General features: G+C 43.4%; 1 protein-coding gene across 1 annotated transcript; it reads right to left on the reverse strand.

Annotated features, from left to right (window-relative positions):
• Positions 1–1,407: 1,407 nt before the first annotated feature.
• Positions 1,408–3,461, reverse strand: LOC147624657 (uncharacterized). The gene is made up of 2 exons (XM_086820006.1): positions 3,265–3,461; positions 1,408–3,189 (listed from the first exon to the last, which is right to left on the reverse strand). Exon 2 carries the CDS (start codon positions 2,659–2,661, stop codon positions 1,732–1,734), a length of 930 nt encoding a protein of 309 aa, XP_086676132.1. The 5' UTR covers positions 2,662–3,189; positions 3,265–3,461; the 3' UTR covers positions 1,408–1,731.
• Between the last annotated feature and the right edge of the window lie 14,390 nt (positions 3,462–17,851).

The following is a 17,851-nucleotide window of genomic DNA, read 5'->3' on the forward strand; positions in this document are numbered from 1 at the left end:
GATATTGGTAGCAGTACCTTGGAAGTTGTAGTGGCCAAAGCGCTCGTTGAAATAAAGAAAGAAGTGCAATTCTATGAGAGCGTAGCTGCCTTTGAACCACACATGCCCTTGGTTGCTGGCGATGCTCAAGACCAAGGAAGCATAAACTTGACGAATGAGCAACTAGTTGCAAGTGACGATGCAACTGAGGTATGTCCTTACTTCTTAGTTGTAAAGCAAATTATTTTTTGTATCATTTCACGCTTCCTAACTTCTATATTGACATGTTGACAGACAGCTTTTGAAGTGGACAAGTTTGCTATGCGCGTAGGAGGAACGCGGCCAAAGTCAGAGGGTCGAGATGCATCCCTTTGGCACTACATACCTGCCCTCAGAGCCGACATAGTGCGGGTTTTTCATTTAGAATATGCAGAGATCGCCTATGCTGAGCTCCTAAAATGTAAAGCACTTAGTGCAGTCTTGTCGGAGAACCCCTTAGCCTCGAACATAAATAAATGTATTTTGGTAGCTAGGGAAGCTGCCTTGTATTGCTTCACGGGCAACCATCCCGGCTCAGTTTTAGGCCATTGTGCCCTTTCTCAGGCTCAAGGAATCAATGAGCCGAGTGATGTATTCCAAAGCTTAGGCCAGAAACCAGCCTCTAGAACTCTCTCTCCTGAGCTCTTCCAAGAGCTTATTAAAAAGATGTAATGCAAACTTCTCTTCCAAGTTTAATAAATTTTTTTTTGGTGCATTGTAAGTTGTGATTTTTCCTGGCGTACTTGTGATATACCATTTCAAGCCTCGCAATTTTAAGATTTTGTTCATGTGGTCATAGAAAAAATTGTTCAGGATTTATTTTGATTGAGATCGTGATTAAAAAAAGTAATCGAGATTGGGTTAGAGCGGTATGAAAAAATATTGTATTTATAGATGTAAACACACTCACATATATGTATATATATATGTACATATATGTATGTGTGTGTGTGTGTGTACCTATATATATGTGTGTGTTTGTGTACCTATATATATATATAAGATTCTGGGGCTATTGAAGGATATATATACATAAGACATAAGATATTATAAGATTTTAAGGCTATTATAAGATATATATAAATATAAATAATATCTTATATAAATATGTAAGATTTGGGGCTGTTAGGGCACCTAAATGGTTTAATGAGCCTCACCACACCAAACATATCAAAAAATAAATAAAAAAAATGCCATGTGCGCTACGGCGCGTAAATATCCATTTTGACCTGGTCAAACTAGAGATTCACGCGCCGTAGCGCACATGGCATTTTTTTTAAATTTTTTTAATTTTTTTTACCTTGAGGCACATAAGACACTCTTTAAGTTTCTCTAGTTGACTTTATAGGATCTAGATTTTTTGTATATATAAATATTCATATATATGTGTGTGTGTGTGTACATATATATATATATATGTGCATATGTATATATATTTGTATATGTATATATATGTGTGTGTATATATGTTTGTGTGTGTATATATATATATGTGTGTGTGTGTGTGAGTGTGTTTGTGTGTGTTTCTTCCTGTGTGTATAGTGCTTTTATATTTTTTAAATGAAATGTTCATTGGCACTGAGTATACAAAAAAAATAGACTCGACAAAGAATGTAACAAAACTCACAAAGTTTTCATTAATGTGTGAAAAAGTTACAAAGGAATCCTGGAACATTACATAATTTTGTAGGGAGAATTACAAAATGGGTTAGCCTATTGAGGTAGAAGGCTACGCTCTAAACGTAGACGTAGGGCTAGGGACATATCTACAGGCTTTAAAGTAACTCTCTTGGCATGTACCATAGCCAGCACGGAGTCTTCAAAAACAGATACTATAATATCTTCAGCAGCTTCTTGAAGAGCTTCAAGAGCTGTGCTCTGTATGCGATCAACCCTGTCAGAATATTTCTCCATTGTTTCTCTCACCAGTCGAGAGAATGGTGCCTTGGGGATGAGAAGATCTGTGCTTTTCTGATATTTTCTAATCTCTTGTAGCGCGAAAGTCCCTGGCCTCCATTTTCTCTTCTTCTTTGTAACTGGTGGAGGCGTTGGTGGTCTTTGATTCTCCCACGGTGGTCGTTCAGACCTGAACTTCTTTTTCTTTTGTGCACGCTCTTCCTCTTCTTGTTGATCCCGAAACTTGCCCTCCATTCTTTTACCACACTTCTTGACTGGCCGTCTCGATGTTGTGGCTGCCTGTGGCTGTGCTTGGCTTGCCCTCCTTGCGTCCTCTTTGGGCTGCTGTCTCTTTTGCATTTCTGTCTCCCAAGCTGCCCTCACAAGAGCAAACTCTTTGTCAATGGTATCTTTTGTGATGCCGTAAGACAAGAGCTCGACCTCCCTGTTCTTTAAGATAACCTCTAGCTGTTCTAGAGTGTCGGCCTCAATAACAATCTCCGGTGGCTGCCCTTGACCTTCCTCGGCTTCTTTTCGACGCCGCTCTTCTTCTGCTTCTCTACTAGACCCTGCTTCTTCAGCTTCCTTCCTGCGTTGCGCTTCTTGGGCCTCCTTCCTGCGCTCTTCTTCTCTCATCTCCTTTGCCTCTTGCTCTGTTACGATAGGTAGCCTTGTCCTTTTTGCTGTAGCAGGTAGTGGGCCGAGTTGATCGAAAAACCGTAAGTCTTGCTCCTGTTCTTCTGGCATGGCCTAGGTATGTACGAGTGCAAGAGATAGTGGGAGGGCAAGAGAGAGTAGAGCACAAAGAAGAAATTGAAATGTGGTGGCTATAAATGAAAAATGACTTAAATATGTCTATAAATATAATTTTTTAAAACTTTTAGAAAATTTAAAAACACAAAAAAATTATAATCAGAGAGTTTAAGCCCATGAGGAACCACATCGACGCTTGCTTGCTACCCACTGCCGTAGTCTCTCCCTAGCATTTGATCTGTTGTATCTTTCAGTTCTTCTTGCATTAACAGTTTTCATTATTTGACGCCTAAGAGACAAATTACCGCGACTTTTCTGCCTTTTTTTGCCAACCAGAACGCGATAGAACCAGTTGAACATTTCATGGAGTGCATTACTCTTGACTTTGCCACCACCATGGCGAGTGCCCTTAAAATACACGGCCTTTGCTTGGTAATGTGATTTTTCCATGCCTTGATTGCTCCAAAGTGCTAAAGAGCCATATCTATCGAGAAAGTATGGCCCATGTGCATACAATATATGCTGCATAAAAAATTACAAAAAGTCAACAAACAGTATGAAGAACATACTACAAGGACACAATAAATACAACATTACCATGTAGTGAGTAATGTGTGTTTCTCCCCATGCCTCGACCATTTCTTCTGTGAATCTACAAGTGGCTTGTTTAAGTGCCTCAATACCATGGTCATCCAGGTGAGGTCGCTCTAGAAGATCGACCATTTTATTACACACCTCCCATACATGTGCACGTTTTAGGCCAAGCCTGGCATCATTTCCTCGATATGTTGTGACATCACATATCTTCTTCCAAATTTCAAAGTCAGTGTGGCTATGAGAACCCAAGTGGTTTGATAGCAAGTGTCTTGCCTTTGATCCACCCATGCAAATTTTATTAGGGTTGTCTTGTGTAGGGTTTGATTTTCTGTCCTTTGTCAAGACCACTGCTCCAGCATGTAATCCCATAGAGGAAAGTACACCCTCTAGTGCACGTATTGACTCTTCTCGTCGATCTTCGGGCTCCATGTTCCAGACATAGTTTATGTGGAGCATCAATAGCTTATCCAAAATCCTGAGTCTTGCATGTAATGTGCACACATGCACTTGACATAGTGGAATTTCCAAGATTGGGTTCCAAGCATTGTCCTCCTGGTCACGACTAGGTGGCTTGCTCTGGTCACAACTTAATATGCCATTATGCCATACCTTTGATCCTTTCCTCTGTTCAGCATAAAAAATGATTGCTTTTTTTGCACCCACCTGTTTTTGACTTTTGCCTTTGCTAGGTTGTTTCCCTTTTACTCTTGAGTCTACTGCTGTCTTGGAATGACAACAGTAAACACATGAGAATATAGAATTCGCACCTGTTTTACAACCCAACATACACTTTAAGGTTTTTAGATCGCCACCCAAGTGCCATTCAACGTTAAAGCAGCCTATTCCGGGAACATCAAGCTTCTGACCATTGACCTGACAAGAGACGACATGTTGAATGCCAGACCGTTCAAAATACCACCTCAAGGTATCATGGTTCTCTTTTGGGAGGACCCATGCTGCTTGCCACCAGATGTTCTTCTCTGATTGAATGCCGTAGTAGTCCTGCTTATGCCCTTGACCCCTATTGTTGCTGTCTTCAGTTGCATCCAACTCTTGGGTCTCGAAAGGCCTTCCTCTAAGTGCTCGGCTCATCAAGGTTAAACTAACACGCTCCAGTCTTTGACCTTTAACCACTTGACATTCATCCAGCTTCAAGACAAACACGGCATTTCCACCTGTCTCTTCAAGTGTGAGGCCATAGTACTGAATCATTGCTTTTTGTAGCACTTCCATGTCAATGTAGACATTGTTATATGCATTGTATTCAAAGGGTTTGATTGTTGGCATTGGCATAATATCCTCCACCCACTTGTACCCACCCTCGAACATGGATGCAATATCACCATTAGCACACTTCTTTGCCATCTGTAAGCTATAAAGTGTTGGAAGCAAGGATTGCATAACTCCCTTTGCTCGCAACCCTAAAGTGATTGACCTGTATATTGCTCTGTAACCTTTCTGGCTAATACCTGCTGAGTCACATATATCAAGCATCTCTTTGGGGGTGACAATTTCTTTGATTTCCTTCAAGAAATGTTGACGAAGGCTCTCCCGCAGCTTATCATTACCAGAACCTGTTATCATTTCCATAATATCCTTCTCCTGAAGGACATGCTGAAGAAGGGAGGCATTAACATTGTCCTCAGCGTTGTTACATCCTAGTATAGCTGTTGCACAAGCCCTACAATCACAATGGTCAACCATGAGAGATGCTTTTTTCATTAATTGCTTCTCAAAGCTGCTATAATTCCTACAAAAAATTTTACCTGGTTGTTTGTTTACGCCTCTTGCATGCGCCTGCTGTCTTTGAAAGCAACCCAACAGCTTTACGTTTTCTTTGCCTTGCGTGATATCCCATGGGAAGGTGAGTGAAATGGTGAACACGACGCCGAAGATTACGAGTGGAGTGTTGAAGACGAACATAATTATCGGTAAATTGATTTATTGTGTGCACACGATCCGCTAGATTATTCTTCTGCACCTCAAGCTCCTCTGAGAGCTCTTTAATCCTCTGCATCAAACCATTGATCTGCTTAGTCGATGCCGCTTGAAGCTGGTCGAAGACAAATTGTGTTTGTCTCTTTTCAGCTACTTCATCTAGCCACAACATGTGTAATCTCCTACAATAGCCAAGAAGCCCATTGAAACCATCACCAACAAACATAAGAAAACTTGTAATGCTTTTGAATGGTGGAGGGGCACCAGATATTGGATCTGGTGGATAAAGATTTCCATCAATCCAAAGATCAATGGCCTTTGCTCCTTGCATTCGAAGCTGATCGTATGAAATATTGGGTGCAACATGCCTACTGCGTAGGGTTGCATATTCTGTCTCCAAATCAACCTGAAGGCGGATCTTAGAAGGCTTATTGGTGATGTCTTGTAGTGCCATCTACAAGAAAGTAGGCTTGTAAGCTTGGGTTGAATAGGAGTGGAAGGAGCAGGATATGGTATCAAAAAATAATAGGAAGAATGGAGATGAGGGTTGCTTCTCTAGAGCTGCATTGTGGATAGAGAAAGAAGCCAGAAAGGGAGCCAAAGAAACATAGAGAGGGTTGGCAATGGTGAGACAAAAATGCAAAGGAGACAATGCATCATGGGAAGCTTCTTTAGTGCAAGCTATGGCTGCTAAGCAATATAGAGAGAGAATACTTCATGAAAAGGTTCTTCTGTGCTACTACTGTGGGTTTGGAGAGAGAACCAAGTATTGTAGAAAGAATGCTCCTGGTAAGCTTCTTCCTTGCAAGCCATGGCTACTACTGTGGGTTTGGAGAGAGAAGGCTCATTTAGGAGTACAGACCTGCTAGCTATGGAGAGAGGACCAAGTACTGTAGAGAGAATGCTCATGGTAAGCTTCTTCCCTGCAAGCCATGGCTACTACTGTGGGTTTGGAGAGAGAAGGCTCATTTAGGAGTACAGATCTGTTAGCTATGGCTTTTGGAGTAGAGAAAGACGCTTTTTTCCATGGAGAAGGAGTGCAGGGCGTGTTAGAGAGAAGATTTAGAGAGAGAAAGAGATCTGGTGTACACACAAAAAAGGAGGGAAGAAAGTGACGAATTTTTGGAATGTTTGGAGTTCGAAAAGGTTGCTGCAGGCTATGATTACTGTGTGACAGCCCATTACAAAGCTTTAAAGTCACCTAGGTGGCCAGATCTAGGAATATCTCCTTTTTTTTATTTTTTTTTGTTTTTGTGAAAAATCAAATATATGCTTTTAAGACTAGGCCTCTAGGCTTGGTCAAAGATGGATTAGCATTTTAAGCATTTCACTAAACGTCCAAATTAAAGGGCCCAAGAAGACTCCATTGAGTTCCTAATGAATTTAAACTTCTTTAGAAACATGTCCATAAATATCTTGTTATTTATGCTATAAAAACACTAAAAAGATTTTGCCATATGATATAAATGTGTTAATAAGTAATTATATATGCATAGTATTATTACATTGAGAGTGGTTATTATGAGGGATGTTTCTTAAAGGAATCAACACTTTTTTAAGATATAGGGGTAGAAAAGGGATGTCTCTAAATAAGAAACTCTGCTTGATGCTTCGTGGAGTGATGTAGCAATCCTCCAAGGTTGCTCCGTTTTCTGCAAGCATTTCTAGACTAGTTTTGAAGTTTGATGCTACATTAAAATGCTAAGGTGATGCTTGAGGAGTTAAAGTACGGATCAGAGATTCAGAGATTCCTTTTTCAGTTCAGTTGAATGTATTTTTTACCTTTTATGTTGTTGAGGATTGAGGTTATGATACTTTGAAGTGGATTTCAAGTCATACTATCTTGTTGACTAGTTGAAGTCTAGTTGACTAGTGTGGATTGACCGTGATAAGAGCTTACATGAAGGAAGAATATATCATGACTTGCATGATGATTTCCAATGGATATGATTGGAACAAAGGTTTCAACTACAACCATTATGATTCTTATTTTGAAGATGCCTCAGTTATGGTTTCAGTATCTTTCATGATGTATGAAATGTACTTGCATTTGGTTGACTATACTTTGCCATACAATCATGACCACCTCTTGTACAGAAGTAGACACTGCCCTTGCATGACAAGTGGTAAGACCCTCTTCAGTCCATATAATTCACAAAATGGTCTTAAAGCTTGGACACTCAAAGAAGGTGAAGGACTACAAGGATCTTGTATTGCAGAATATGGACAAAATACATTAAGGAGTGTGGAGAAGGACAAAGATCAAAGGAATTACAAGATTGGCTACACCAAGAACCTCTCCAATGACAATGAACCTCACACTATGGTAGCTTGGAAGAGAAGGAGGAAAAGGACAAGATTTGCCATCAAAGGGGGGTATTTCCCCATATCTTCAATTTAGAATTTTTGTGTGGGTGGACAATAAGGGTTCTTTCCCTTGAGATGTCCCCCTCAAATGATTGTTAGTCTTATGTGTTACCTTGTTGAATCTAAGGGTATTCCCATGCATAGTCAATGTCTATCTCCCAATTGTAAACCAACAAACCAAAGTCAGAGTGAGATCATGTTGGGATGAGGATGCCCAAATGAGTCTACTGTTGATGCAACTAGAGTAGAATGTGTTACAACTTCTACATGCAGAGAGAGAAGCTCTCCAACTTGTATAAATACCCCATAATGGAATGAAGCCCACACTCTTTGGGGCATTGTGTTGAGTCTACTTTGGTATTCCAAGCATTTGTCTCAAGTGTTCATGCTTCCTTGCGCTCCACGTCCAAAAGCATGTCCTAACCTTGCAACTCCTCCTCCCCTCTCCTCCAACCTTGCAACCCATCCTCTCCCTCTCCTCCTCCCTCCTCCTCCTTCCTCCTCCCTCCTCCTCCTCCTCCCTCCTCTCTCTTCTTTCCCCCATGCTCTTACACCTTCTTCCTCTCCCACTCCTATGCTCCCCCTAAACCCTTAGTTCCTCAACCCTTAATCTCCATGATCTACGAGGGAGACGAGTTCTCCACAATGTACTCTACTCTAAACCTTGGAACCCCTTCTAACCCTGGAACTCCTTCTAACCCTGTAACCTCCTTCTAAACCTTGGAACCCCTTCTAACCCTGTAACCTCCTTCTAAACCTTGGAACCCCTTCTAACCCTGGAACCTCCTTCTAAGCATTGTGTTGAGTCTACTTTGGTATTCCAAGCATTTGTCTCAAGTGTCCATGCTTCCTTGCACTCCACATCCAAAAGCATGCAACTCCTTCTCCCCTCTCCTCCAACCTTGTAATCGATCCTCTTCCTCTCCTCCTCCCTCCTCCTCCTCCCTCCTCCCTCTTCTTTCCCCCATGCTCTTACACCTTCTTCCTCTCCCACTCCTATGCTCCCCCTAAACCCTTAGTTCCTCAACCCTTAATCTCCATGACCTACGAGGGAGAGGAGTTCTCCACCATGTACTCTGCTCTAAACCTTGGAACCCCTTCTAACCCTGGAACTCCTTCTAGCCCTGGAACCTCCTTCTAAACCTTGGAACCCCTTCTAACCCTGGAACCCCTTCTAACCCTAGAACCCCTTCTAACTCTGGAACTCCTTCTAACCCTGGAACTCCTTCTAACCCTGGAACCTCCTTCTAAACCTTGGAGCTCCTTCTAACCCTCAAACCTCTTCTAAACTCTGGAACCTCCTTCTAACCCTCGAACCTCTTCTAAACTCTTCTAAACTCTTCTAAACTCTGGAACCTCCTTCTAACCCTCGAACCTCTTCTAAACTCTAGAACCTCCTTCTAAACCTTGGAACTCCTTCTAACCCTGGAACCCCTTCTAAGCCTGGAACCTCCTCCTAACCCTTAAACTCCTCCTAAACCCTACAACCCCCAGTGAAGGCGAAAGCCTTCATTACCTCAACCATGATGATACACATCCCTTTTACACATGCACGCACTATATTTGCTCACCACAGTTAAGCCTACGTCTCTCACACCGGAACACGACTCGAGGTCCTAAGCTACACGTATACTACAATCAACAACCCTAATATATCTGTAGTAGGTGACAAAAAGCCTCGGAACCCTGCATACTGAGAACACCCTTCTCTTCCTACGAAAGCCGTAGGGAAGAGACAACATTTGGCACCAAAGTAGACTCAACACAATGCTTAGAAGGAGGTTCGAGGGTTAGAAGGGGTTCCAAGGTTTAGAAGGAGGTTCCAGGGTTAGAAGGAGTTCCAGGGTTGGAAGGGGTTCCAAGGTTTAGAGTAGAGTACATGGTGGAGAACTCGTCTCCCTCGTAGATCATGGAGGTTAAGGGTTGAGGAACTAAGGGTTTAGGGGGAGCATAAGAGTGGGAGAGGAAGGTGTAAGAGCATCGGGGAAAGAAGAGAGAGGAGGGAGGAGGAGGGAGGAGGAGGAGGAGGGAGGAGGAGGGAGGAGGAGGAGGAGGGAGGAGGGAGGAGGAGGGAGGAGGAGGAGGAGGAGGAAGGAGGAAGAGGGAGGAGGAGAGGGAGAGGATGGGTTGCAAGGATGGAGGAGACGGGAGGAGGAGTTGCAAGGTTAGGAAATGCTTTTGGACGTGGAGTGCAAGGAAGCATGGACACTTGAGACTAATGCTTGGAATACCAAAGTAGACTCAACATTTGGCGCCGTTGTGCCGGGGAGACTAGCGTCTCAAGTAACGAGTAAACATGTATGTGTAAAAAACAAACTACTTCAAACTTTCATGAACATAACATTTGGCGCCGCTGTGCCGGGGAGACTAGCGTCTCAAGTAACGAGTAAACAGGTATGTGTAAAAAACAAACTACTTCAAACTTTCATGAACATAACACTCAAGGGCAAGGAGAGTAAATTTTTTTCCCCATTTCTAGCCAAACATATCTACCCCAAGCATCAACCTTGGGTTACTACCTTAAGAAATTTTCTTTATTTCTTAAATAGAAGCCACATGATAAACAATCAAGCTAGGTATGGACACGAATGCGTAGAGCTTGCAATTTTGATCATTTCACCTTTTTGCAGAAAAGCAAACCGAGCTATCCATAAAGAGTTACGACTCGGGAAGAGTTTAGGGTTAAACCCTAAACCTAAACTCATTTCCTATAAAAACCCACTCCACCCCCTCATTCTTCATCTTTCACATTTTGCCTCCATCCTCTTCTTCATTCCGAGCCCTACGCAAGACACTCCTCCCTCTCCATCGACCACCACCTTACTCCCATCCTCACATTGTAAGGGACTTCGAGCCCATCTCGCAGCGATAACCCAGCCATCCACCCACTGTCCATTGTTCCTCAACAATTCCGTTACATCGAGGAGAGCGTTCAGGTGACCACCTCTCCCTCCCTTACGATTTCTGTCCGTCAAGTTTTTTATTTCTTCTCTCTTTTTTCCCTCCTCCCATTTCCACCACCCCCTCCATCTCCACCACCCCCTCTCCCCTCCCCCCTGCATCTCCATCTCCACCACCCCCTCCCCCCTCTCTCTTTCTCTCTCTTTCTTTTTTCCATCTCTCTCTCTCTTACACACACACTCTCTCTCTCTCTCTCTCTCTCTCTCTCTCTCTCTCCTTTCTCTCTAGCTCTCTCTCTCTTCTCTCTCTCTCTCTCTCTCTCCATCCTCTTCTTCATTCCGAGCCCTACGCAAGACACTCCTCCCTCTCCATCGACCACCACCTTACTCCCATCCTCACATTGTAAGGGACTTCGAGCCCATCTCGCAGCGATAACCCAGCCATCCACCCACCGTCCATTGTTCCTCAACAATTCCGTTACATCGAGGAGAGCGTTCAGGTGACCACCTCTCCCTCCCTTTCGATTTCTGTCCGTCAAGTTTTTTATTTCTTCTCTCTTTTTTCCCTCCCATTTCCACCACCCCCTCCATCTCCACCACCCCCTCTCCCCTCCCCCCTGCATCTCCATCTCCACCACCCCCTCCCCCCTCTCTCTTTCTCTCTCTTTCTTTTTTCCATCTCTCTCTCTCTTACACACACTCTCTCTCTCTCTCTCTCTCTCTCTCTCTCTCTCCTTTCTCTCTAGCTCTCTCTCTCTCCTTCCCCCTATCTCTCTCTTCCTTTCTCTCTAGCGCTCTCTCTCTCCTTCCCCCCTCTCTCTCTCTCTCTCTCTCTCTCTCTACCCCTCCCCCTCGTCGGCCACTCCCTACAAACTACCTACCTAAGCCCTTGCTCTACCCTTGCTGGCAGCGCCAGCCCGCACCCCCCGTGCGCTGCCCCGCCCCGCCTCGCCTCGCTGCCCATGCCCGCGCGCCCGCATCCCACAGCCCCGCCGCCGCCGCCCGCGCTGGCCCCCCGCACTGCCACCCGTAGCCCCGCTAGCCTCGTAGCCCCGTGCCTTGCCACCCCGCACCCCGCACCCCTGCAGCTCCGCGCCCCACCCTCTCCCCTCCCCTCTCCCCCTACCCCCCTTGCAACGAACCACCCCCCCACAGAGCCAAAAAAATAGAAATTATTATTATTATTTAAAAAAACTAAAAAACTAACCTAAAATTAACTTTAGGTTAGTTTAACCTTAGGTTAGTTAGTTTACCTAGGTTAGGTTAGGTTAACCTCGGTTAGTTTAGTCTAATTAGGTTAGTTTAACCTAGGTTAGTTACTGACAGTTAGATTAGTCTAACTAACTTTCAACTAACTATAGTTAGTTAACATCCTAGTTACAGTAATTGGGAGGATATAGGTTAGTTAACCTAACTAGATTAACTTGGTTCCAACCCCTCAGTTGGACTTAAAGTCCATTCACACCACCCTTAGGACACCCCCCCCCCCACAAAGAAGAATTTCCCCCTACTTTAACCCCTCGTAACTCATCCGTTTGGGACTCAAACTGGACCACGTTTGAACCTAGATTTCACACACGGAAACACCACGCTACGAGGTATTTTTCCAGCCCATTGTACACCATTTCGGCATCCCTAGCACTCGCTCATTCACGCCCCCGTGTGGGCCTCGTTTTGCACAAATTCACTCGTATCTTCACGCCGTGACCTCCGATTAACGATCTGTCTGCACCGGCACAATTCCCTACACACGTAGAACAATATTAGGCACATTATTAACACGATGGTGCCTACACAAACTAACACCACTCTAACCCTTCTAACAAAGCTACATTCACACCTGCACTTGTGGCAGAGACACCCTTGGCAAATCTCACCCAATCTACATGCAGCTACATTTCGGCCAATGCCTTCGACTCCAACGCTCGCCACATCCGCATATAACTCCGCTGCAACAACCGCCCCCGCCAATCCTCTACCCCGAATCCGCCCCTGAGATTCGAACGGCCCATCGACGCCATGCCAGTCGATGAGCCAGAAGGGGAGCTAGTGCCAGATCAACAGTATGACTATTCTACACAAGGGACTGAAATGCCATTGGAACAACCTCCCCCAAGTACTACAGAATCATTGGGATGGCTCCATGGACACCACTTGTATCAGCAATATCGCCAGACCTCATCCCCGTATGTCATTCTCCAACATCAAGCTAGCCAAATGATCCAAATGTCGGAACTATTCACTAGCTTGGCCAAGGAAGAATATGCAAGAGAATTGGAAAGGCAGACTGCATCAGAAATCGAAGACCAATCCCAGACAATCGCCATAGAGATCAAGGCACTTCGTGCACAGATAGATGAGAAGGAGGTAGAAGAAGTGCGCATGAACCAAGCTCTCCAAGCTCAAGAGAAGGCAGTATGGGATGTGACCTCCAACCTCCACCAAAATCAAACACAGCTGATTGCGGTAGTAGAAGCAACGGCAATCCTAAAGACCTACTATAGCTCCTTGACATCCGCGCATGCAAAACAGACGGAGGTAGTGGCACAAGCTCGACTCACTCTAATTCACAAAGAAGAAGAGCTCCAGGATTGCAAAGACAAGCTTGAAGATATGAAACAATCTTTGGCAGTACGTGCCTTCAGCATTGACGAGCTTACAAGAGAATACAGAATCTTAAAAGACCAACTGGCTACCATTCAAGAGGCCAGCACTTCACAAGCACAAGTCTTGGACCAATGGTCCAATACCACTAAAGACATTCCTCAACAGGCAAAGGTCACATTGCAAATGAGAAAGCTTAAGGAGGCATACACAACCATCTACCATCAATACAATAGCATTGTTTGGAACCCCTAGTGTGGTCGCCCACGAAGGTGGTTGCATCGCCCATCGATGCAGTCTCTGTTCGTGGGATCCCTCAAGGAGATACATCACAATGTGCTCACTCCCAAAAGATAATCATCTCCAAGCTTGAACTCCAATTGCTATTGCACAACAATGAGGCAACACCAATGACGCCCCACTACAATGCACAACAGTGGTGTACCAAGAGCTTGTGGCTGCTCTACAAGTGGAAGATCACCTCAACGCACGCATGCTTATCCAATGGAAGCAACTCCAAATCAGGATCATATCTGCTCATCCAACAATCAAATGGGAACGTTCCATCGGGACTAAAACCCTGCGTATAATTTGCCAAGACTTGTCTGAAGATGAGAAAAATATCTTTTGCCTGTCTACACTGGTAAAAGAGAAATTCCTATGACATTTGGAATTCCATCATTTAGGTGGGAAAAGAGAAATTCCTAGCATATTGGAATTAATGAGTATTTTATTTCAATTCAAGGATGAATTTTAGATAAATTTATTTTATCTATGAGAAATATTTAAATGTTAAAAGAGGAATGCCTCATGGGTAGTCCTCCCCTCAGGGTTATTGCAGGTTTGTTGCCATTGCTACAAAGGCCATCACTATTATTTGCAAGGCACAACATAACCGACATCCCACCCATGCAGCTGATCACACCAGCAAAAAGAAGTGTCGGAAGATGACATGGCCTATCTCACATCCAACTTCCCACATCTAACCACTCTTTCTGCCAACATCATAACCTCACTTCCCCTTGCTACTACCACCCTCTTAACCTTCCCCGAGCTCCATCCTAACATCTATTCCCTCCATCATCTCTTTGCTCATGCCTCTCACCATTTTCAACTAACCCAACAGTCACAAACTTACGAGCCCCTCACACCTAGCTTTTTTCCCTCCCTTGCTAATCCTACCCTTGAGGATTACCAAGCTGCTCAAACCATTTTCCCTGTTCTTCCCCCCCTCCCCTCTGCTCCCCCTTCCGCAACTTACACTCTTCCATATTTCTCCCCCATGTCCCCAAATTCTCTCCCTGTCCGTTCATCACCTCCAACACTACTTGTGCTTCCATCAGCAAAAAATGACACAGTATTTGATTTCGAATATCAGGATCTGGATAATCCAATTCGTAGTCCCATGCCAAGTACCAATGATGGGTATGATTTTGATGAGATACCACTTCCCAGTAACCCCATCAAGGAATTTTGGAGCAAATATTTTGATATGAAAACTCGAGGTGGATGGACCCTGAACAACTTTCATACCAACCTTCGTTAGCGTCAAATTAGTGAAGGTTGGATTAGCAAGTTAGATCCACAACCTGATTGGTGCCGCCCCAAGCTTTTTGATGTAATCTTCTTGAAGCTTGGATGTGGATATGGATGTGAATATATGATATGCGATGTGAAGGAATCTGAAGTGAAGAGATGGAAAATGAGGTGATTGGATGAGTACACATATAGATGGAATGTGGAATAAGTAATGTGGATTCTCTAACCCCAAGTTGGGCTATAACCCCAGCGGGGGTTAGGTTCAGCTAGGGGGTTCTACAGAAATAGCCAATATGGAATGGCCTACCCTCTCCTCCAAATGAATGGCCTACCCTCTCCTCCAAATCCCCCTCAACTCCATCAGCCTTAACTATCAGGAGTCGATACTCTATAGTTGCAAACATGACACCCTCTCCGTATACACGCAATTACCAACAAGAAGGGTCCAAATGACCCATCATTGGGCAACATGAACATATTTATTATTTACAGCAAGTAGTCAGAGAGTTAAGGCTTGAGCTCGCATAAGTAAAAGCCCGACTTCAAGTTCTAGAGGGACCTAGCAAGCAGGCAGTAATTGCTGAGGTTGTGAATTCATGTAAGAATTCTCCTCCTACTCCTCAACTAGTCTCTACAGTCAAAGATATGGTTCATACTAAAGTACAATCAATCAAGAAAGAAGTGATTGAGGAGTTTGACACAAAGGCAAACAAGACTGATATCCAAGAAGAGATCACAAAACACGAAGCCAAACGCGATAATGCTGGATATCCCCTCCCTCTTTAAAGTCGGAGCCCGGCCAACAGGGGTTAGTGTAGCCCTTGTTAGGCACAGAGCTATGACCAAGAGACGTCCCAAGGCCGCACCCGTGAGTGGCCGACAGCACTATCGCCGATTTCATGCCTCCATTGCCTCATCCACCCTGATGTCCTGATTATGATGAGATTGATATATAGTCGACCACCGACATGACTATGTTGTACTTAGTAATTCTGCATTTTTTGCATTCTGCATTGATGTAGATGCTCATTTAGTAGCTCCACCCTCACAGCTCGTTTGTACGAAGATTTTCACAGTCTCATAGACCCATCGGTCTTCCAAAGACTTTCTTTCTTTCTTTCTTTCTCCAACACACACCTTACATGTCAACAATATCTATGCCAATGTCACTACAAACGTCGACAATAAACCTAAAATATTATAAAGTGCTTATTTTGCTTCAGCATCGTATGTTGCCACTAGTATCAACCCCTCAAAACTGGATATCAAATTTTCATATTTTTTAAAGGTTCGTCTTATGACCTCGCTACAAAGTTGTCTATACTAAAAAAGGTTTGACATAGGAACATCTATGAGAGAGAGACTTGTCTATACTAAAAAAGGTTTGACATAGGAACATCTATGAGAGAGAGACTTGTCTCTTGTAATGCAAATTTTGTTATAGATTTACAATGATCCGATTTTATAGCCATACAAGCAAAAGTAATTTTTGTTACTTTATAGCAATACTAAGGTGTTATGATGTTTGCACCTCATCTAGTATTGGATTGTAGACAACTCCAACTATAGGCAATTTCCCAATTGTCAACCCAATTGAAACGCAAACGAATGGAAACCTGTCCAAAACCAGGACACAAAGCCATTAAGAGCCAATGCATTCTTAAAGTATTTTTAAGAATGTTTGCACCTTATCTAGTATTGGATTGTAGACAACTCCAACTATAGGCAATTTCCCAATTGTCAACCCAATTGAAACGCAAACGAATGGAAACCTGTCCAAAACCAGGACACAAAGCCATTAAGAGCCAATGCATTCTTAAAAAATAAAAAGAGAGATTCATTATAGCCAAGCCATCAGATAAGACTACAATATAAATTAAATTATTTGAAACATGAATGAAAGAGCAATATGAGTGAGGGGAGGGGGAGCAGAGAGAGAAAAAAAGAAAAGGAAGGAGTAGTTTAGAAGAGGCATGAAACAAAGTTAAAAGCAAAAGAGAAAATAAGGCCCAGTTCACATAAGGCGGCGGAAGGAATTTAAAAAGTGTAGAAGCCAACAAAAAGTTGCCATATGGACATTAGTGTTCACATAGAGCGGCGGAAGAGAAGGTTGAGAGGTGCCACATCGTGGAAGAAAAAAGGGAGTTTTGTTCCAACCCCCCCCCCCTTGGAACAAACTTCTTCCACCCTCCAACTTGGCAAAAAGTGCCATGTTGGCACCAATCAACTCTTGGCTCTACTTTCCATGTTTTTGTTTTATTCTTTCTTCCGCCGCCCGAAAGGTTCACACTCGGCGGCGGAAGAAAATTAGTGCAGTCTTCCTTCCGCCCTCTGTGTGAACACTCGGGTGGCGGAAGTGTGCATTTTTTAACTTTTCCACCTGGAATTGCTCATTTTTGAGTGTGTTTTCCGTCGCTTCACTGTGAACTGGGCCTAACTTAGCAAGCAAAGCTTATGCTTATGTCCAAGCATAACCTGCAATATGGGTTTTGAAAATTTCCAGAAATCCTTTGACATCATGGGCAAAACAGGTAAATCTAACACCTAGTTTTCAAATTCTCAAAAATATAATGATTCTGAAGGTGATTTTCAATATATAAGCACAAAATTAACCACCAAATTCATGTCTGAAACTTCAACATGTGTACAAAATTCGTGGTCCCATCCAAAGGATCAACTATCCACGTCGGTGTGTCTGTGAGTTCAACAGACCCCAAAAGAGCTGTATTTTCTTCTCCTATGCCATTAGAAGAAACGACATCAACTAAGACACTAAGACAATGTAAGGAGTTAATTGTAACAAGCTCAATATAAGCAGTAATAACTTACCTCATGGTCAGGAAACTTTTCTCTGATACATTGAAAGATCAACGTCTCGCAAGCTTTGTCCGTCTCTGTGACAAGATCAACCTGAAACGGCCCACCTATAACTTCATTCATCATGGAAACTTCAAGTACGACATGGTCTATACAATCAAAAGAGTGCCTCCAATCTTAGGAAAGAAACAAAAATAATAATAGAAGCCATTTCACTACACATTGCCAAGCATAGATATAGGGAAGGATGGAGGGAGGTGACAAATTGGTATTGGGCGCTTGGAGCAGGAAATATGAGCAATTCCGTCTTTAGAGATTTGGCTGTTCAAGATAGGAGATATTGCATCAGGAGAGTAACAGGAAGATTAGGGAAGGAAAAGTCCTGCAGGGTTAGCCAAAAAGCTGAAAAGCAAATATAAAGC

This window comes from Cibotium barometz, chromosome 25 (assembly GCF_041138505.1).
Source record: "Cibotium barometz isolate CiBa-2024 chromosome 25, ASM4113850v1, whole genome shotgun sequence".
NCBI classification, from domain to species: Eukaryota; Viridiplantae; Streptophyta; class Polypodiopsida; order Cyatheales; family Cibotiaceae; genus Cibotium; species Cibotium barometz.

Excerpts from the sequence above, each read along its gene's own strand:
- LOC147624657 (XM_086820006.1), bottom strand. The coding sequence starts at position 2,661 with ATGCCAGAAGAACAGGAGCAAGACTTACGGTTTTTCGATCAACTCGGC.